The sequence below is a fragment of the Grampus griseus genome (genome assembly GCF_964374135.1).
Source record: "Grampus griseus genome assembly, chromosome: 4".
NCBI classification, from domain to species: Eukaryota; Metazoa; Chordata; class Mammalia; order Artiodactyla; family Delphinidae; genus Grampus; species Grampus griseus.
In genome coordinates, this window is record NC_138997.1 from 121,736,803 (window position 1) to 121,752,545 (window position 15,743).

Sequence of the window (15,743 nt, forward strand, 5' to 3'; positions counted from 1 at the left end):
CATAATATAGAGTACAAATGAGACATGATGTTAATGAAGTCATTTCTATCCATTGTCGAATTCTCTCCAAAGCTTCTCTATTTTGTTTTGTGTTTTTACACTGGTGACAAATGTATATTGTCAAGATATATTATTACCTAATACTTTGTGGGACCTCTCAAAGTAAGTAATTAAATCCTAATTTTTTTCCGAAATCAGAAAATCTACAGAGCACTGGTGAAGTTAGGAGTAGGCCTCCTGATTTAGACACACACTGGGAAGGAACACCACACAGAACACTATGTGGTCAGGCACCATAACACTGTCAAACTGTGTTTGAGCAGATGTCTACCTTCTAGAATTAGGTGTAACTGACTTCTTTTCAGACAGTTTTCCTATGTCAGCAAAAATTACAGATTGGATAATGACATTTGTATTACTACAGATAGGATAATGAACTTGGATCAACTTCCACCTTAACTTTTCCCTCAATAAAAACTGTTGTAAATGCTATATGGGGACATAATGGCCACATTTTATCCCACCTGCCATTCCTCCTTACTGAAAATGAACTCACTGTGCCTCAAGCTGCCAGTCTTTTGACTTGGGTTATATTATAATTTAAAAGTATGCCAGTACTCTCCTGTCATGTTTAAATCATATGCAGTCTTAGAATAATAAACTTAAGTCTCCAAGGACTTTATTCAATGGTGTTCTCTTTTGTTTCTGTTTCTCTCTGTAGTGTCAGAAAACTTGCTTGGATATGTCCCACGACATATGTTCATCTTTGTTTCTCCTGAAAACATATTTTACCTGTATTATAAATGCATGCATCTGGCAGGTATTAAAGGCTCTAACAGGTTTCCTGTTTTGAGGGAACTGTCCCTGAGGTTCCACTTATGCAGCAATCCGTGGAAACTCTGTTTGCTTTGTGGACCCTTGTATGAGCATTTCCTAGTGGAAATGTTCCAAGTTGATGTGTAGTTAGAGAGGACAGGGCTTGAAGTCATCCTAATAAAGTTGTAAGTGGAGACCACAATAGCCAATATGCCCTCCTAGGGAGAGACTGCAAAGAAAAAAGAGCAGGGAACTGAGGAACAAACGTTCCTTAGATCACACCCATACCCTGTTGTATGAATGAGGGGAACTGGGTTTTGATGATCTACTCACAAATCAAACTTACAAGGCCTTAAATGAAACTTATTATCTTCCCTTCAAACTAGCAATTGGTCCTGCTATCTCTAATTCAGTTCTGCAATTTGAACATCACACTGACCCCCCATTTCCAATCAGTCTCTACATTCCGTCAATAATTCCTTCATAATATTTTAAATTTCACTTCCTTTCCCACAGCCTAATTCACTACCTTGACTTTCATTTGTAAACCATGGTGCTGGTTTCTACTTCGTTTATTTACGGCTTCTATCCACCACTCACTGCAGTCCATACCATGGAAAGTGCCAACCTTTTAACCCTAAAATGCTGCCTCATCTTGCCTTCCTAACCTGATTCTTTCCAGTTGTTTCCATACGCCTTAACTTGCTCTTCAGGGACCTGAAAACAATTTAAACTGTCTACCTTTCCATCTCCTGTTGTCCCGTAGCTAACACAGACTCACTCCAGACAAAAAGGTCTGCAGCAATATCACTGTGTCTATGCCTTTGTCATTCTTTCCACCTTGAAAGACCACTTTCTGATCACTCTCTACCTATTCCTATTCCCTTTATGCCTCAGTATCAAGTTCCATATCTTATATAATTTAATGTAAAGCACCTTGGTATATATATAGCAGCTCAATACCTAGGTCAGGCCTACACTGATCTTATTCTCCTCTGAATTCCTATAACACATCCTCTTGTATAACTCCATTAGGAACATAAAAGCTAGATTCAAGCCCTATGTACAGGATATTGGCTTTAGGTCCACTGGCCGAGATTCCTATGACTATGGCTTTCATAACCATCTCCTAGTTATTGTCAGGAGCTATAAGGTTTCCAGGGGCTCATCAACATCTCAAAGTTTGAATTTGATAGCATTACACTCCCAGAAACAGTTCTAGAGAGCAGTTCACAGCAGAATGACTAAAACCTCTCTTACTCCTTCTCTAACACAAGAGAGCCATTTCAAGGAACATGTTCAGTGTCCCGTAGCATTGGATTTAGGGAGCAAGGCAATGCAATATGACCCTCTTACACTCTGATGATCTCCTCAGCCTCCTTTGGTGGTCCACTGACCATCCTAGGGCTCATGGTGACTCTCATCCTCTCAGCAAGTGTGATCCTCCCCAGAGTTGCAGGGTAAAGCCTGACACTTCCTCTTCCCTCTGTTCAAACTCAGATAATTTGAGAAATAAATGAAATTCAAATTTCTTTTCACTTCTCTCTCCCTTTTGCATAGAATCAGCTAGGCAATCAAATCCCAAAGTTGGCTCTGTATGTTGCCATAGTTTTTCAAGCAAGATATTCAAACTGAATCCTAAAAGCGATTCAGAATCATGCACGTTAAAATGTAAACCTAACCTGGCGTTTAATTACATGTAGGCATTTCATTATTTAGCTTTGGGGTACTTCTCTTTATCCCAATATACCTTAAATCCTTCAAGAATATAAAGGCTATATCTTTGTATTCTCCCACCTGGACTTGCAAAGAATTTTGAATACGTGTTTGTTAAATAAATAACTGCTATGTAAAACTTAATTTCCAGGAAATTACATGTTCATGAATTGTTAGGGGATATATCTGATTCAGTTAGAATACCTCTGCACTTAGTTCTTTGTTGTTGTTGATTTTGTGCATAACATTATGAGAATGCATAATGCTTTTAAACATAAACATCATCAGAGCTAATACTCTGCAATTAAACTGAAGTTCTTGGAATGATTTCATCAAGATAAAATAGCTTCTAAGGATATAACTTTCACCAGTTTACCAAAATAAATAGGATAGATACAGTTTTGATTTACACTGAATATGTAGCTTATTGATTGAGCTGGGAATTATGTTTTCTAAGAAAACTTTCCAAGGACTAGATTGAAATGTATTAAATACATATTCAGTATATTTCTAGGAGGTTGCAAAGCATGGGGATTCCTGTACAGGTAATATTTTGAAAGCACTTACTGAATCAATTGTGCTTTAAGAATCAAGACAAAAAAAAAAAAATGACGATCCGTTTGCTTAGGACAATAAACAGAAGACCTGCCTGTGTAAGATTCTATAAAACTTGTATCCCTCCAAAGTATACTAATTCATTTTCTGCTACTTCAAGGGTGTAATGACAAATGCAGGTCATAAAGAAGTCATTATATAAAATTTAGCTAAAGTTTGTACCATCTTGCACAGCTTTTGTTCACCCCTTCTTTTATAATTGTACTGATATTTCACCAGGAAAGCTGTAAGAATTTGAAAAAAAATCCTTATCACAAATATGTATAACTGAAGTAAATAATGGCTTTTATACACAAAGGACAAAAAGAAGACTTTTTACTGAGTGGCCTTTTTATCATTTTGTTTCTGACATTTTATAAAAATTATTAACCAAATGCATCATCTCTTTCTTACTTTTGGAACTGGCAGGCTTCAGACTTAGAATTCGGGGCAATTACTACAACCTACAGTAGTCCTTTCAGAGTAGAACAGGAACTATGATTTGTGTCTCAAATATCTGTTCTAATTTAAAATGTCATTTCCTAAGAATCACATTAAGTTAATAATTGACTTCATTTTCTAATGCATGTGTAGAATTTGATAGAAGTATTATCCTTAAAAATTTTGCCTACTAGAATTACAATGTAGCACAGGCAAGTCCAGTATTTTTAAAGTCTAATTTTTACTTTCTGTTTGTTTGTTTTATTTCTTAAGATGCTGGAACATACTAGGCTTCATAACAGAAGTAATGACTTGGAGATTTAAAATAGATAAGTGGCTAAAATAATTCAAAGTCTATCTTAGTTTTAACATATTTCTTCCACTCTCTTCAGTATTCCTGCTGTAGTGATGTCATCCCCACTTTCCCACATTGTGAAGAACTTTGGGGGTGTTAGTTAAGAGTTGAATAATGACACCAGCTTGTACATTATTTTCCATGAGGGAAAAAGCTAAGTTTCAACATATTAATTGGTTGAAAGGAAATTTTTCCTTACCTGTTCATTCTTCCTTCAGGTTCTTCCAAGACAAACCTGTGGGCTTTTCACTCACACAATTTTCTATAAAGAATATCCAGGAGGTCCTAAAGAGCTGGACAAGAGTATCCAAGGAGGTGAACTTTTCTTCACTGTGGTCCTCAACCCAGTAAGTACTTTGAGTTATTCTCCAAATAAATAATGAAAAATGACAGGGCAAATGACAAAGAGGCCAGGGTTTTGGTGGTTATCAGCCAATCAAGATGAAGTTTCAGTTCTAAAACAGTAGTTAAAAACTAAATGGAACCACATCTAGTAATGGGGGCAAACTAATTCTACAAGTAGTAATGACATGAGGAACTTACGGAAGAGCCGAGGAAGTGCTCTAGCAAACCCTCCTCTGCGTTGGAAAGTGATCAAAATTTAGAGATTCTTGCTTTTATGCAGAGTAAGATTTTTCACCTATAAAACTCTCCAGTTCCCAATGGGACCAGTTTTCCATTTAGGTGACTATTCTATTTTTTTCTTATTTAAAATAAAAGTAGAAGCAAAATGGGAGAGGAATTAGATAAGCAAATAGGGTCACTGTTGGAACATTCACATTAGATCTTATCTTGCTGCATCTCAGGCCAGGGCAGAGCAGCCTGTTTTATTGGGCTACTGTTCTTCCTCCTTTACTTCTTAATACTAGGGTGCCAGCTCCCAAATAAACCATTTGTACGTATTTCTGCTTGAGGCCAGTATTACAAAGTTGCATAGAAAATGAACTAACTGAAGTAAGGTGTATAAGGAAAAGAAGGGATTTTTATTTCCCTTCTGAAGATCACTGACATAAAAAGTAAAGCTGTATTTATTTATAGTAAATTTGTCCCTGATGTTAGCAATAGTCAAGATGAAAAAAAATGTAATTTTCCAAATGTGAAAAAAATTCTATCAGCATAAAAGTTAGATAAGAGAGGGATAAAGAGAATAAAATTTGAAAGACCCCTCTCTTGACATTAATTTTACAGGTCTTGCAAGTAAAATTTCAGATATTTTTCATTATCTACTGGTATTCAATAGCTATCTATTTCTCAGCTCCTAGAAAATGAGATAGAAGTAAGAGTAACTCATCTTTGGGCAAAATCAAGATGTCTATCCAAAACTCACCATAGTTTGAAGTTAATAAACTTCTTCATACCCCCCAAAAATATAAATAATTCTGAGTTATATATCAGAAATAATCTGGTTCTTCTAACTTTTCTATTCTTAACAAATGGAAGTATCTTTGGAATCATCTCATATGGTTTTGTTCTCTTTTTTTATCAATTCAGCCACTAATACACAGGCAAAAGAATTAAACTAATGCCTAATGATGAACTGAAAATTCCGTTAAAATATTCTTAATATGGTAACATTTTCATCAATAATTTTAAGATTCTTTAATCTATAATCTATAAAATTCTGATGTTTTATATTTCCTTTCATCATAGAGCAACTGTGAACAAGTAATCATCTCTTTGATTTTTTTAACCAATAGTTGCTTTGGCACTTAAGAAATTCCTGGTGGTATTGTAATTTCAAAACTTTCTAAACCAAATTAGTTTTATTTACCATGGAAGAAATTCAAAATAAGATCATTCATGTTCAGTAGACTTACAATAAATATTATATTTTTTACTAATTAAACACCAAAGTATTTTCTTAATTGAAAAAAGATCTTGTGGTAAAGCTTATGTTATTCTTGGATACTGATTTGGACTAAACTAACTGAACAAACTTTAAACGTTTAGTAAACCTTGCTACTTTTCAGGCCTTTATCAATGACATTTGGCAATTTTGTTTGTCTTGCTGAGGAGATCCACAGGGAATAAAGGGGAGAAAAAACTTCACGAACTTGTTCTTTTCTGATTCAGAAAACTTTCAGTAGACAGTTACTTTCAGATAAATGCTGGTATTCAAAATAAATGACAGGTCTTTTTAGACACCATAAGACATGCAAGGAATCCAAATTAACTTCATCTGGCATGTGAACCATGATTTTTGGAAACAACTGTAGTTCCCTAGAGATTTGTGGTTTAAGAAGCCCACTTCTAGACTCAGCCCAAGTCTTACCCAAGGAAAGATTACTATCATTAGCTAGTGATGTTTGCTTTGCAGAACAGAGTGAGGAGTAGTGGTTTGTTTCCTATGAATTCTCCATCCCAAAATTAAATGTTTAGATAAAGTTTGTATTAAAATTAAGAAAGGTCCAGGTGCAGTTAGGCATACTAGTAATTTGGCAGATGACACTCTTCTTCGGCCAGAATGAGAATGAGAAACCCTTGATGGAATCAAAGCTGCAAGAAAGATGAGAATTTTAATTATAGTGGATTTGAAAGATAGCCATTGTGAGCTTTAGTAATACTCCAGGCCTCGATCAGAAGTATCATTTTCTGAGAATGCTGAATGAGTTTGCTGTTTACTTCAAAAAGGTAGATGTGCATTAGAAATATACATATGGCTTTTAAATATATTCAAATATATTTGAATGAGTTGAAAATGAAAATATAAGCAGGATTTTATTTAATGTGCTTCTACATTTTCTTCCTATATGTCAACATAATATCAAGGTATTCCAATAACTTTTACCAGTATTGTGGTGAGAGGTGGTTACAACGAAGTATCTCTCAGAGTTAAACTAGAATAAATCACAGCAAAGATAAGTATGTTCCTTAAACAGAGTAACTCTCTGGCCTGAAATGTTCTACTGTTACCAAAGTATTTTTCACTGCTAAAGAAAAAAGTGTCAACCTTGGAAATTTAATACAAAGAGCTTCAAAGACAATGTTAGCACTGCATAAGAGAGAGAAAACCTTGGCCTTTTCCAAATGAGTATTTCCAGTGTCACAGGCCACACAACTTGGTTGTGGGTTGGATGCAGAGATTTTATTAGACGCTGAGGTTCAGGTGCATTTGAGAGGTGGGCCCATCAGGCTATCTGAGCCTGGGACCACTAAGAATTCAATTCTTCTAATTCCCTTTCTGATTCTAAACTCAACCAACAACTTCCTGAATATAGTTTGCTTTCCTATATAAATCCTACTATAGGAAAAGAATATGTCCATCATAAGAACTTGTACTCACTAGAACAGTAATTTGCAGCACAATTTTATAAATCTTTCAGTTGGTGAATACTTCCCACTTAACCTGATAACCAGGAGAGGACCCTCCAATTGTATATATTTTAATATTTCAGTTCCTCTATAATGTATAATTCTCCATTTTAAACTAATGGATGAAATTTTGGTTTTATTTATCAGTTTCAATTGTCTTTGCTAATTTGATTCTGCCCCCCAGAAATGGACACTGTCTGTCAGTGTACTGAATCAGGTGTTGGAGCACATCAGGCTAAGTAACAGGCCCTGAAGTGTCTGTTGATTAATTCAGGAAGGTAATGAATTACCTTATGGATCTACCAGGGGAGAGAGCCACTAGAACTACCCCAGAGTCACTGTTAGCTATAGACGCACAAGCACAAAATTTCTACACAAACATGTAATACACCCACACACAATATTCTTGATCAGTTCATAATGCTCCAAGTACCCTTGTATATACTTTAAAAAAGTGAGAAAGAGTCTACTTACTTTACATACCTACATAAAATCATATATAGATGGGTACTAAGAACTAAAACTTATGAAGATGACAAAAAAATACTAATTCACAGTGACTGCACCTGCCCTCAATAAACAGAACCCTATAAATTTATGACATATATACTTATACAAAAAAAAAACCAAACCACTACTAAAGAGTATATTGTCCATTTTAAAGTGAGTTTCCAGTTCCACCTGTCTTAGGTAAATGTGATAATACTTAAGCAGTGTGACAAATGGAATAGTTCTGAATTAGACATGATTGTTCCTCTTTTGGGAGCCATATTATATTCTGTTGCTCTGAAAAAGGATGTCCCCTTCCTTCTCCAGTGTTCTTATTTCTAATTACAAAATGTCTGAGTCTTTGCTTACGCTCTTGTTCAATAAACAGACTCTAGGTATTGAGTCCCTAACAGCCGATATCTGTGCCTCCCTCCAACATGCTCGATAATAAAGTCAGTGCTTACTTTACTTATGAATCCAGAACAGTTGTGGATTGCCACAAGATTCATGCTCTTACCACACCTGTTTGGAATTCAAGTGGAGCAAATCCCTGACAGCAGAGCAATATTATACTTCCTTCGTCAAACTGTTAAACATCCCATACAAACAGTAGCTAATCCCCTTATGCCCATGTTTCATTAAACACTTTTTGTCTCTGTTGTTTCTCAATTTGATATAGCATCTATCCACCATACCCTCCATACCCTCCTACCCAAATCCCTGAAAGCTGAATCTAAATTGTATTTCTCTAATTACAATTACACATGGTGAGTAGAATTGACTATTTCAAACTGGGTAACACATGAGTGAATTACAATGAAAGTAAAACAACAGAATTCATACAAGATAACTTGTATAAATAGAAATTAACCCACACTGAAATTTTTTTAAAAACTATAATTTACATGTATATGGCTTATGTGTGCTTATCTATAGAATTCATCTAAAAGAAAACAGCTTTTTTTCTTAATGGGAAATTTTATGTTTCTTTCTTTCCTTATTTACTAATCCTGGAAAACATTGTGATAACAGAAAACTCTTTCTTGAAAAATAAATGCTAATAATAACAACAACTTTGGATAGTAGAAAAATAATTCCTGAACGTGTCTAATAATGAGTATTACCTGGGACAACTGATTAAAAAAAGTCCAGACTTAATGCATCAGAACCTGCAGGGGACAGTTTGGGGACCTGCATACTTATCATGAGCTTTAGGTGATTCTTATGATCAGGCAAATTTGGGAAATACTGCAGAGGAAGAAAATGGAGAAATAATTTTGGTAATCGAAGATTACCAAAAACTGCTATAGAAATTGTGGACCTATGGTCAAGGTATCAGAATTGAAAATGAGTCCAAATCTGCAGTGAGATTTGTTTAAAAACCAGTGAGAATGAATGTTTTTTCTTAATGACCAGAGAACTCTAGCTTGAACTGGAGTTTAAAATAGAGGTAACTCCTGTTTATCCTTTAAGGATGGCTTAAGGGTCACTTTCCTCAGGAAACATTCTCTGCTCTGGTTTAGAAGTACCTTCTTGTGTTCCCATAGCATCCTCTGCCGACTCTTCCTAAGTACCTACTACCTTGCATTGTGACTGTGGGTTTGCTGTTAGGCTCTTTGCTTCTTGTGGCAGAAAATGTGTCTTTCATCTCCAAAATCATCCCAGTGCCTAAACATGATGCCTTATACCTAGTTTTTATTTAACACATATTAAGGAAGAGAAACTGACTTTTCTAATGGCCTGATACCAAAAACAAACACAATAAATCTGAAAGGAAAGGACATCTGGGTCCTGGTAAGATAATTCTTGAATCAAAAGCATAAGTAAAACCTGTATCATGAGTTAGATGGGGCTGAATTATGTACTGTTGTGTACTGCTCTTCACATATGTAGTTGTCTCTTCTGTATAAAGATTTGTTTTCATTGAGTTCCTCTGGCTGTAAGAACTAGAGACCCACTCAAGTTACCTCAAATAATGGAAGTGTGGGACTCCAGAATGCTGAGTCTAAGGCAGTTTCAGGGCCCATAAAAATGAGAATTACTGATCTTGATCTTGCCTTAGTGCTTTAATACAACACAACAGGTGCTTTTCACGTGTCTGAGTGTCTCGTTTTTCTACTACTGACTATATATTACATGTCTGCCTCAAAAGTGCTGCTTGCTTTATGGCTTCTGTGCCCTCATTAATTAATTTTACACATGACCCAATGTGACTGCATCAAATGTTTTCCATACAACATTCAGCTTCAATTCTAACTTGCTAATTTTCTCATCCTCTTGTGGTGTCGCAGATCAAATTCCCAAGCAAGGGAATCTATTTGTCCCAGCTTACTTTTTTGAGTCAGCCAATATCAGCCCTGGCCTGTTGTGAACTGAGTGCTCCTGGCTATGGGCACCCCACAACTACCTCCAATCTCCATTCTACACTATGACTGGGCAATGGGCTGCCTAAGGGCTATCCTTTCAGCAAAAGCTTGGAAGAGGCAGGTACTATGACTGCTGTCTAGCCTGAATCTGAATCCTGTGGGAATAGTCAGTATGTCTCAGCCAATTCCAGAGATTTGGGAGTAAGCTAAACCTTTTTGGAGAAGGCCTAAAGATTAATTTTGAAGCTTGTAAAGTCTAAGTGAGTAGTTCTGTTAGATATAGGACCAATTAATTTCATTCATCATTTTACTGTCTATCTTGCTTCTAGAATGCAAGTTCCAAGACGACATGTACGTCTTGTGTTTTATTTACTCTATAGCTTCAAACTAAGAAGAGTTCCTGGCATGTCACAGGTGCTAACAAAATATTTCATAAGTGGATGAATGAAGTTAAATGTCCAACAACAGGGGTGGGAATATTAAAAGAGCAAATTATGTTCCCCCCATAGTGGAATACATTCAGCCATTAAAAAACACATTGTATAATAATTTTTGATGACATGGGAAACAGTCATGACATATTCAGTGAAAAAGTATGTTGTTAGAAAATTAGATGCAAGCATGGAAATAAACTAGAAGGAATTCAGCTGAATGTTAGCAATGGTTGCCCTAGATAACAGGATTAAAGATGATTTTCTTTGTCACGTTTGTCTGATTTTTATAATATGTCTACATTGAATGTCTATTACTCTTAAAACCAGCACACACACACACACACACACACACACAATGCTACATTAACAATAATAAAGAATTATCTAACACTAACAGTGAAGGACGTAAAATGCAATTATTTATTTAGTGATATATCAGGGGTAGAATTAGTATTTACTCAGTTCCAGTTGTTCCCTATCTGTCTCGTATATCACCTAACACCTACCTCACTGCATGGTTATTTGTGTACATATACATCATTTCTCCTATATGAGGGGGCATTCTTGCAGAATTATCTGTGTGTGTTTCATTTTTGTGCTTCCCATGGTGTCTAGATCAATGTTTTAAATCTAATAAATGGTCACTAAATGTTTTTTAAATGACTGACTAAATGTAAGAAGTTATGTTTTAGGGGCATCACTTGACTTATGGCCTATCCAAATGTGAATAATAACAAGCCTGGTTTTAACAAAACTACATTCTGGTAGATTCTCTGCTTTCAAGAGAGTGAAATTCAGGATCCAGGAAATTTTTAAGTGGCCCCAAACGTTTGGCAGGTTTTTACAAGTGATGATGAATTAGCCTGACATGGAACAGTGGACAAGTAAAGCTGGAAAGAACCACAAAATTCATTTACTCAGTCACCTAATTTTAGGCTCAAGGTCACTCCTGTATTTTTCTGTTGAGAACCCAGCCTTCCTGACTCTGAGTTTGGTGCTTCTACCACTACAACATGCTGCTTCTGCACTCCTGGGTAAATCGGCCTTAATGTGATGCACATTACCTGTTAATGTGACTCAGTTACCTGGTACCAGGAAAATGTGCAAATGGTTTAAAATTTCTGGCTATTATTTAGAAAAAGCAACCCATCTCCATATTGAGTAAAAAATAAGTGCTTTTGAAAAAAAAGCTATAATAAGCAGTTATAGCTAAGGGAAAATGTCAAATGTACTTTTAAAGAACTATGAATAATAAGCTATGTATTTTTTATCTTAAAACAATAAATCTTATTGATGTTACTTATATATTGATAAGACTTTTAAACATTTTTTTGTTTTTTTATTTTATTTTTTATTAGACTTTTAAACTTGTAAAGCCAAAACACTTTATTTCATTTATTTCCTACTTTCCATATCAGCCCTATTTTTCTATCAATGTTCTTCATGATTAACTATGGTTTTATATAATTACTTGCCACTGTGAGATTAAGAATATTATAAGAAAGCATGATTGTCTTGATTCTACAGTTAAGAAAAATAGGAGTATGATAAACTCTCAAGCCATTGAGATGGATATTTTTAAGAAATTTAAGAAAATTGATATTAAGTTAAAGAAATGAATATTATTTTTGTTTAATCCTTTCATAGTTTCACATAACTTATAGGATAAACAAACAAACAAAAAATCCTTCACTTGGAAAAAAAAATTAAGTCTGGCTCCTACCCACCTTTATGGTCTCTTTTTTCAATAATCTCATATATGCACCTTTCAATCCATCCATACCGAAGAATTTGTAGTTCCCTAAACAGGACCTGTTATCTTGTTCTGTGCCTTAGAGTGCTACTGCCTCAGGTTGGAATGCCTTCCAGCAAATCTGAGCTCGAACGTCATCTTTTTACAGAAGACCTCTCCCAACTCTTCAGTTTCTCCTGTGTTCTCATAGCACCCAGGCATAACCATAACATAACTTGCCCCCAGTACTATAATCGGTTATCTTTCTCATCCAGTAGTTTGCGCATTCCTTGATAGAAAGCATCATGTCTTATTTATTTTGTAATCAAGATATATGCAAAATTTTAGCTCATAGTAGGCTCTCAATAAATGACAGTGCATTAACTTGCCATGCATGTTTGAAGGAAACACTTCCTTTGACGGAAGATCTATTTGCCTGGGAAATACTTATTCACAGAATCACTTGACTCAAGAGTTTGCATTATTGTGCTTTCATTTCTCCCAACATGGCATCCAGGGAGATCCTTTTGAAAGTCATTAAATTTATGAAAAGATGGTCAGTTTCACTCATAGGAAGAAAAATCAAGGTTAAACATATTGAGATACCATTTCTTATCCATCATATTGCCAAAAATTCAAAAGATTGGTAAAATATTCTGTTAACAAGGCTGTGGGAAAACAGATATTCTCATACATCCTAGTGGATATGCAACCCCTACTGAGGGAATGCAAAATGGTACAGCCGCTATGGAAAACAGTATGGAGTTTCCTCAAAAATTAAAAATAAGACTACCATATGATCCACCAACTGTACTTCTGGATATCTGTCCAAAAGAATTGAAAACAGGATCTCAAAGAGATATTTGCCCTCCTATGTTTGTTGCAGCATTATTCTCAATGGCCAAGAGGTAGAAACAACTTAGCTGTCCATTGACAGATGAATAAATAATGAAAATATGGTACATATGTACAGTAGAATATTATTCAGCCTTAAAAAGGAAGGAAATCCTGTCATATGCTACAACATGAATGAAACTTGAAGACATTATATGCTAAGTGAAATAGGCCAGTCACAAAAGAACAATACTATATGATTCCACTTGTTTGAGGTGTCTAAAGTGGTCACACTCATAGAAACAAAGTAAAATGGTGGTTGCCAGGGCCTAGAGGGAGGGGAAAATGGGGAGTTGCTATTCAGTGGGTATAGAGTTCCAGCCACGCAAGATGAAAAAGCTCTAGACATGTACAGCATACTGTACTGTACATTTAAAAGTTTTGCTGAGGGTCTTCCCTGGTGGCACAGTGGTTGAGAGTCCGCCTGTGGATGCAGGGGACACGGGTTCGTGCCCCGGTCTGGGAAGATCCCACATGCCGCGGAGCGGCTGGGCCCGTGAGCCATGGCCGCTGAGCCTGCGCATCCGGAGCCTGTGCTCCACAACGGGAGAGGCCACAACAGTGAGAGGCCTGTGTACCGCAAAAAAAAAAAAAAAAAAAAATTTGCTGAGGGTAGATTTCATGTTAATTTTTGCCACAAATGTTTTTTAAATTTTTATTGGAATATAGTTACTTTACAATGTTGTGTTAGTTTCTGCTGTACAGCAAAGTTAATCAGCTATATGTATACATATATCCCCGCTTTTTCAGATTTCCTTCCCATTTAGGTCACCACAGAGCACTGAGTAGAGTTCCCTGTGCTATACAGCAGGTTCTCATTAGTTATCTATTTTATATATAGTATCAATAGTGTATATATGTCAATCCCAATCTCCCACCCAATTCATCCCATCCCCCATTCCCCCGCTTGGTGTCCGTACGTTTGTTCTCTATGTCTGTGTCTCTATTTCTGCTTTGCAAATAGGTTCATCTGTACCATTTTTCTAGATTCCACATATATGCATTAATATACCATATTTGTTTTTCTCTTTCTGACTTACTTCACTCTGTATGACAGTCTCTAAGTCCATCCATGTCTCTGCAAATGACACAATTTCATTCCTTTTTATGGCTGAGTAACATTCCATTGTATATATGTACCACATCTTCTTTATCCATTCCTCTGTCGATGGACATTTAGGTCGCTTCCATCTCCTGGCTGCTGTAAATAATGCTGCCATGAATATTGGGGTGCATGTGTCTTTTGGAATTACGGTTTTCTCCAGGTGTATGCCCAGGAGTGGGATTGCTGGGTCATGTGGTAGTTCTACTTTTGGATTTTTAAGGAACCTCCATACTGTTCTCCATAGTAGCTGTATCAATTTACATTCCCACCAACAGTGTAAGAGGGTTCCCTTTTCTCCATACCCTCTTCAGCATTTATTGTTTGTAGATTTTTTTGATGATGGCCATTCTGACCAGTGTGAGGTGATACCTCATTGTAGTTTTGATTTTCATTTCTCTAATAATTAGTGATGTTGAGCATCTTTTCATGTGCCTATTGGCCATCTGTATGTGTCCACATATAGACATTTCTCTTTGGAGAAATGTCTATTTAGGTCTCCCACCCACTTTTTGATTGGGTTGTTTGGTTTTTTTGATACTGAGCTGCATGAGCTGTTTGTATATTTTGGAGATTAATCCCTTGTCAGTTGCTTCGTTTGCAAATATTTTCTCCCACTCTGAGAGTTCTCTTTTCGTCTTTTTTATGGTTTCCTTTGCTGTGCAAAAACTTTTAAGTTTAATTAGGTCCCACTTGTTTATTTTTGGTTTTATTTTCATTACTCTAGGAGGTGGGTCAAAAAAGATCTTGCTGTTATTTATGTCAAAGAGTGTTCTGCCTATGTTTTCCTCTAAGAATTTTATAGTGTCTGCCTTACATTTAGGTCTTTAATCCATTTTGAGTTTATTTTTGTGTATGGTGTTAGGGAGTGTTCTAATTTCATTCTTTTACAGTGTAGCTGTCCATTTTTCCCAGCACCACTGATTGAAGAGGCTGTCTTTTCTCCACTGTATATTCTTGCCTCCTTTGTCATAGATTAGCTGACCATATGTGCGTGGGTTTATCTCTGGGCTTTGTATCCTGCTCCATTGATCTATATTTCTATTTTTGTGCCAGTACTATACTGTCTTGATAACTGTCTTGAGAGCTTTGTAGTGTATCTGAAGTCAGGGAGCCTGATTTCTCCAGATCTGTTTTTCTTTCTCAAGATTGCTTTGGCTATTTGGGGTCTTTTGTATTTCCATACAAGTTGTAAAATTTTTTGTTCTTTCTCTATGAAAAATGCCATTGGTAATTTGATAGGGATTGCATTGAATCTGTAGATTGCTTTGGGTAGTATAGTCATTTTCACAATATTGATTCTTCGAATCCAAGAGCATGGTATATCTCTCCATCTGTTTGTGTCATCTTTGATTTCTTTCATCAGTATCTTATAGTTTTTTGAGTACAGGTATTTTTTTAAAAAAAGTGAAAGAACTTTAAAAAATACCTTTTTGTATTTTTGACAGTACATTTTAAACATGAATCTAATCATGAAGAAACAATCTCACAA

General features: G+C 35.8%; 1 protein-coding gene across 1 annotated transcript in view; it reads left to right on the forward strand.

Moving 5' to 3' along the window:
* Window positions 1–15,743, forward strand: part of LOC309821450 (bifunctional heparan sulfate N-deacetylase/N-sulfotransferase 3) — a gene marked incomplete at its 3' end in the record, with an annotated part of 138,775 nt that overhangs the window by 69,848 nt on the left and 53,184 nt on the right. The window contains exon 5 of the mRNA XM_082652736.1: window positions 4,141–4,269. Within this exon, the coding sequence (XP_082508862.1) occupies window positions 4,141–4,269 (129 nt within the window). The remainder of the gene's footprint in view (window positions 1–4,140; window positions 4,270–15,743) is intronic.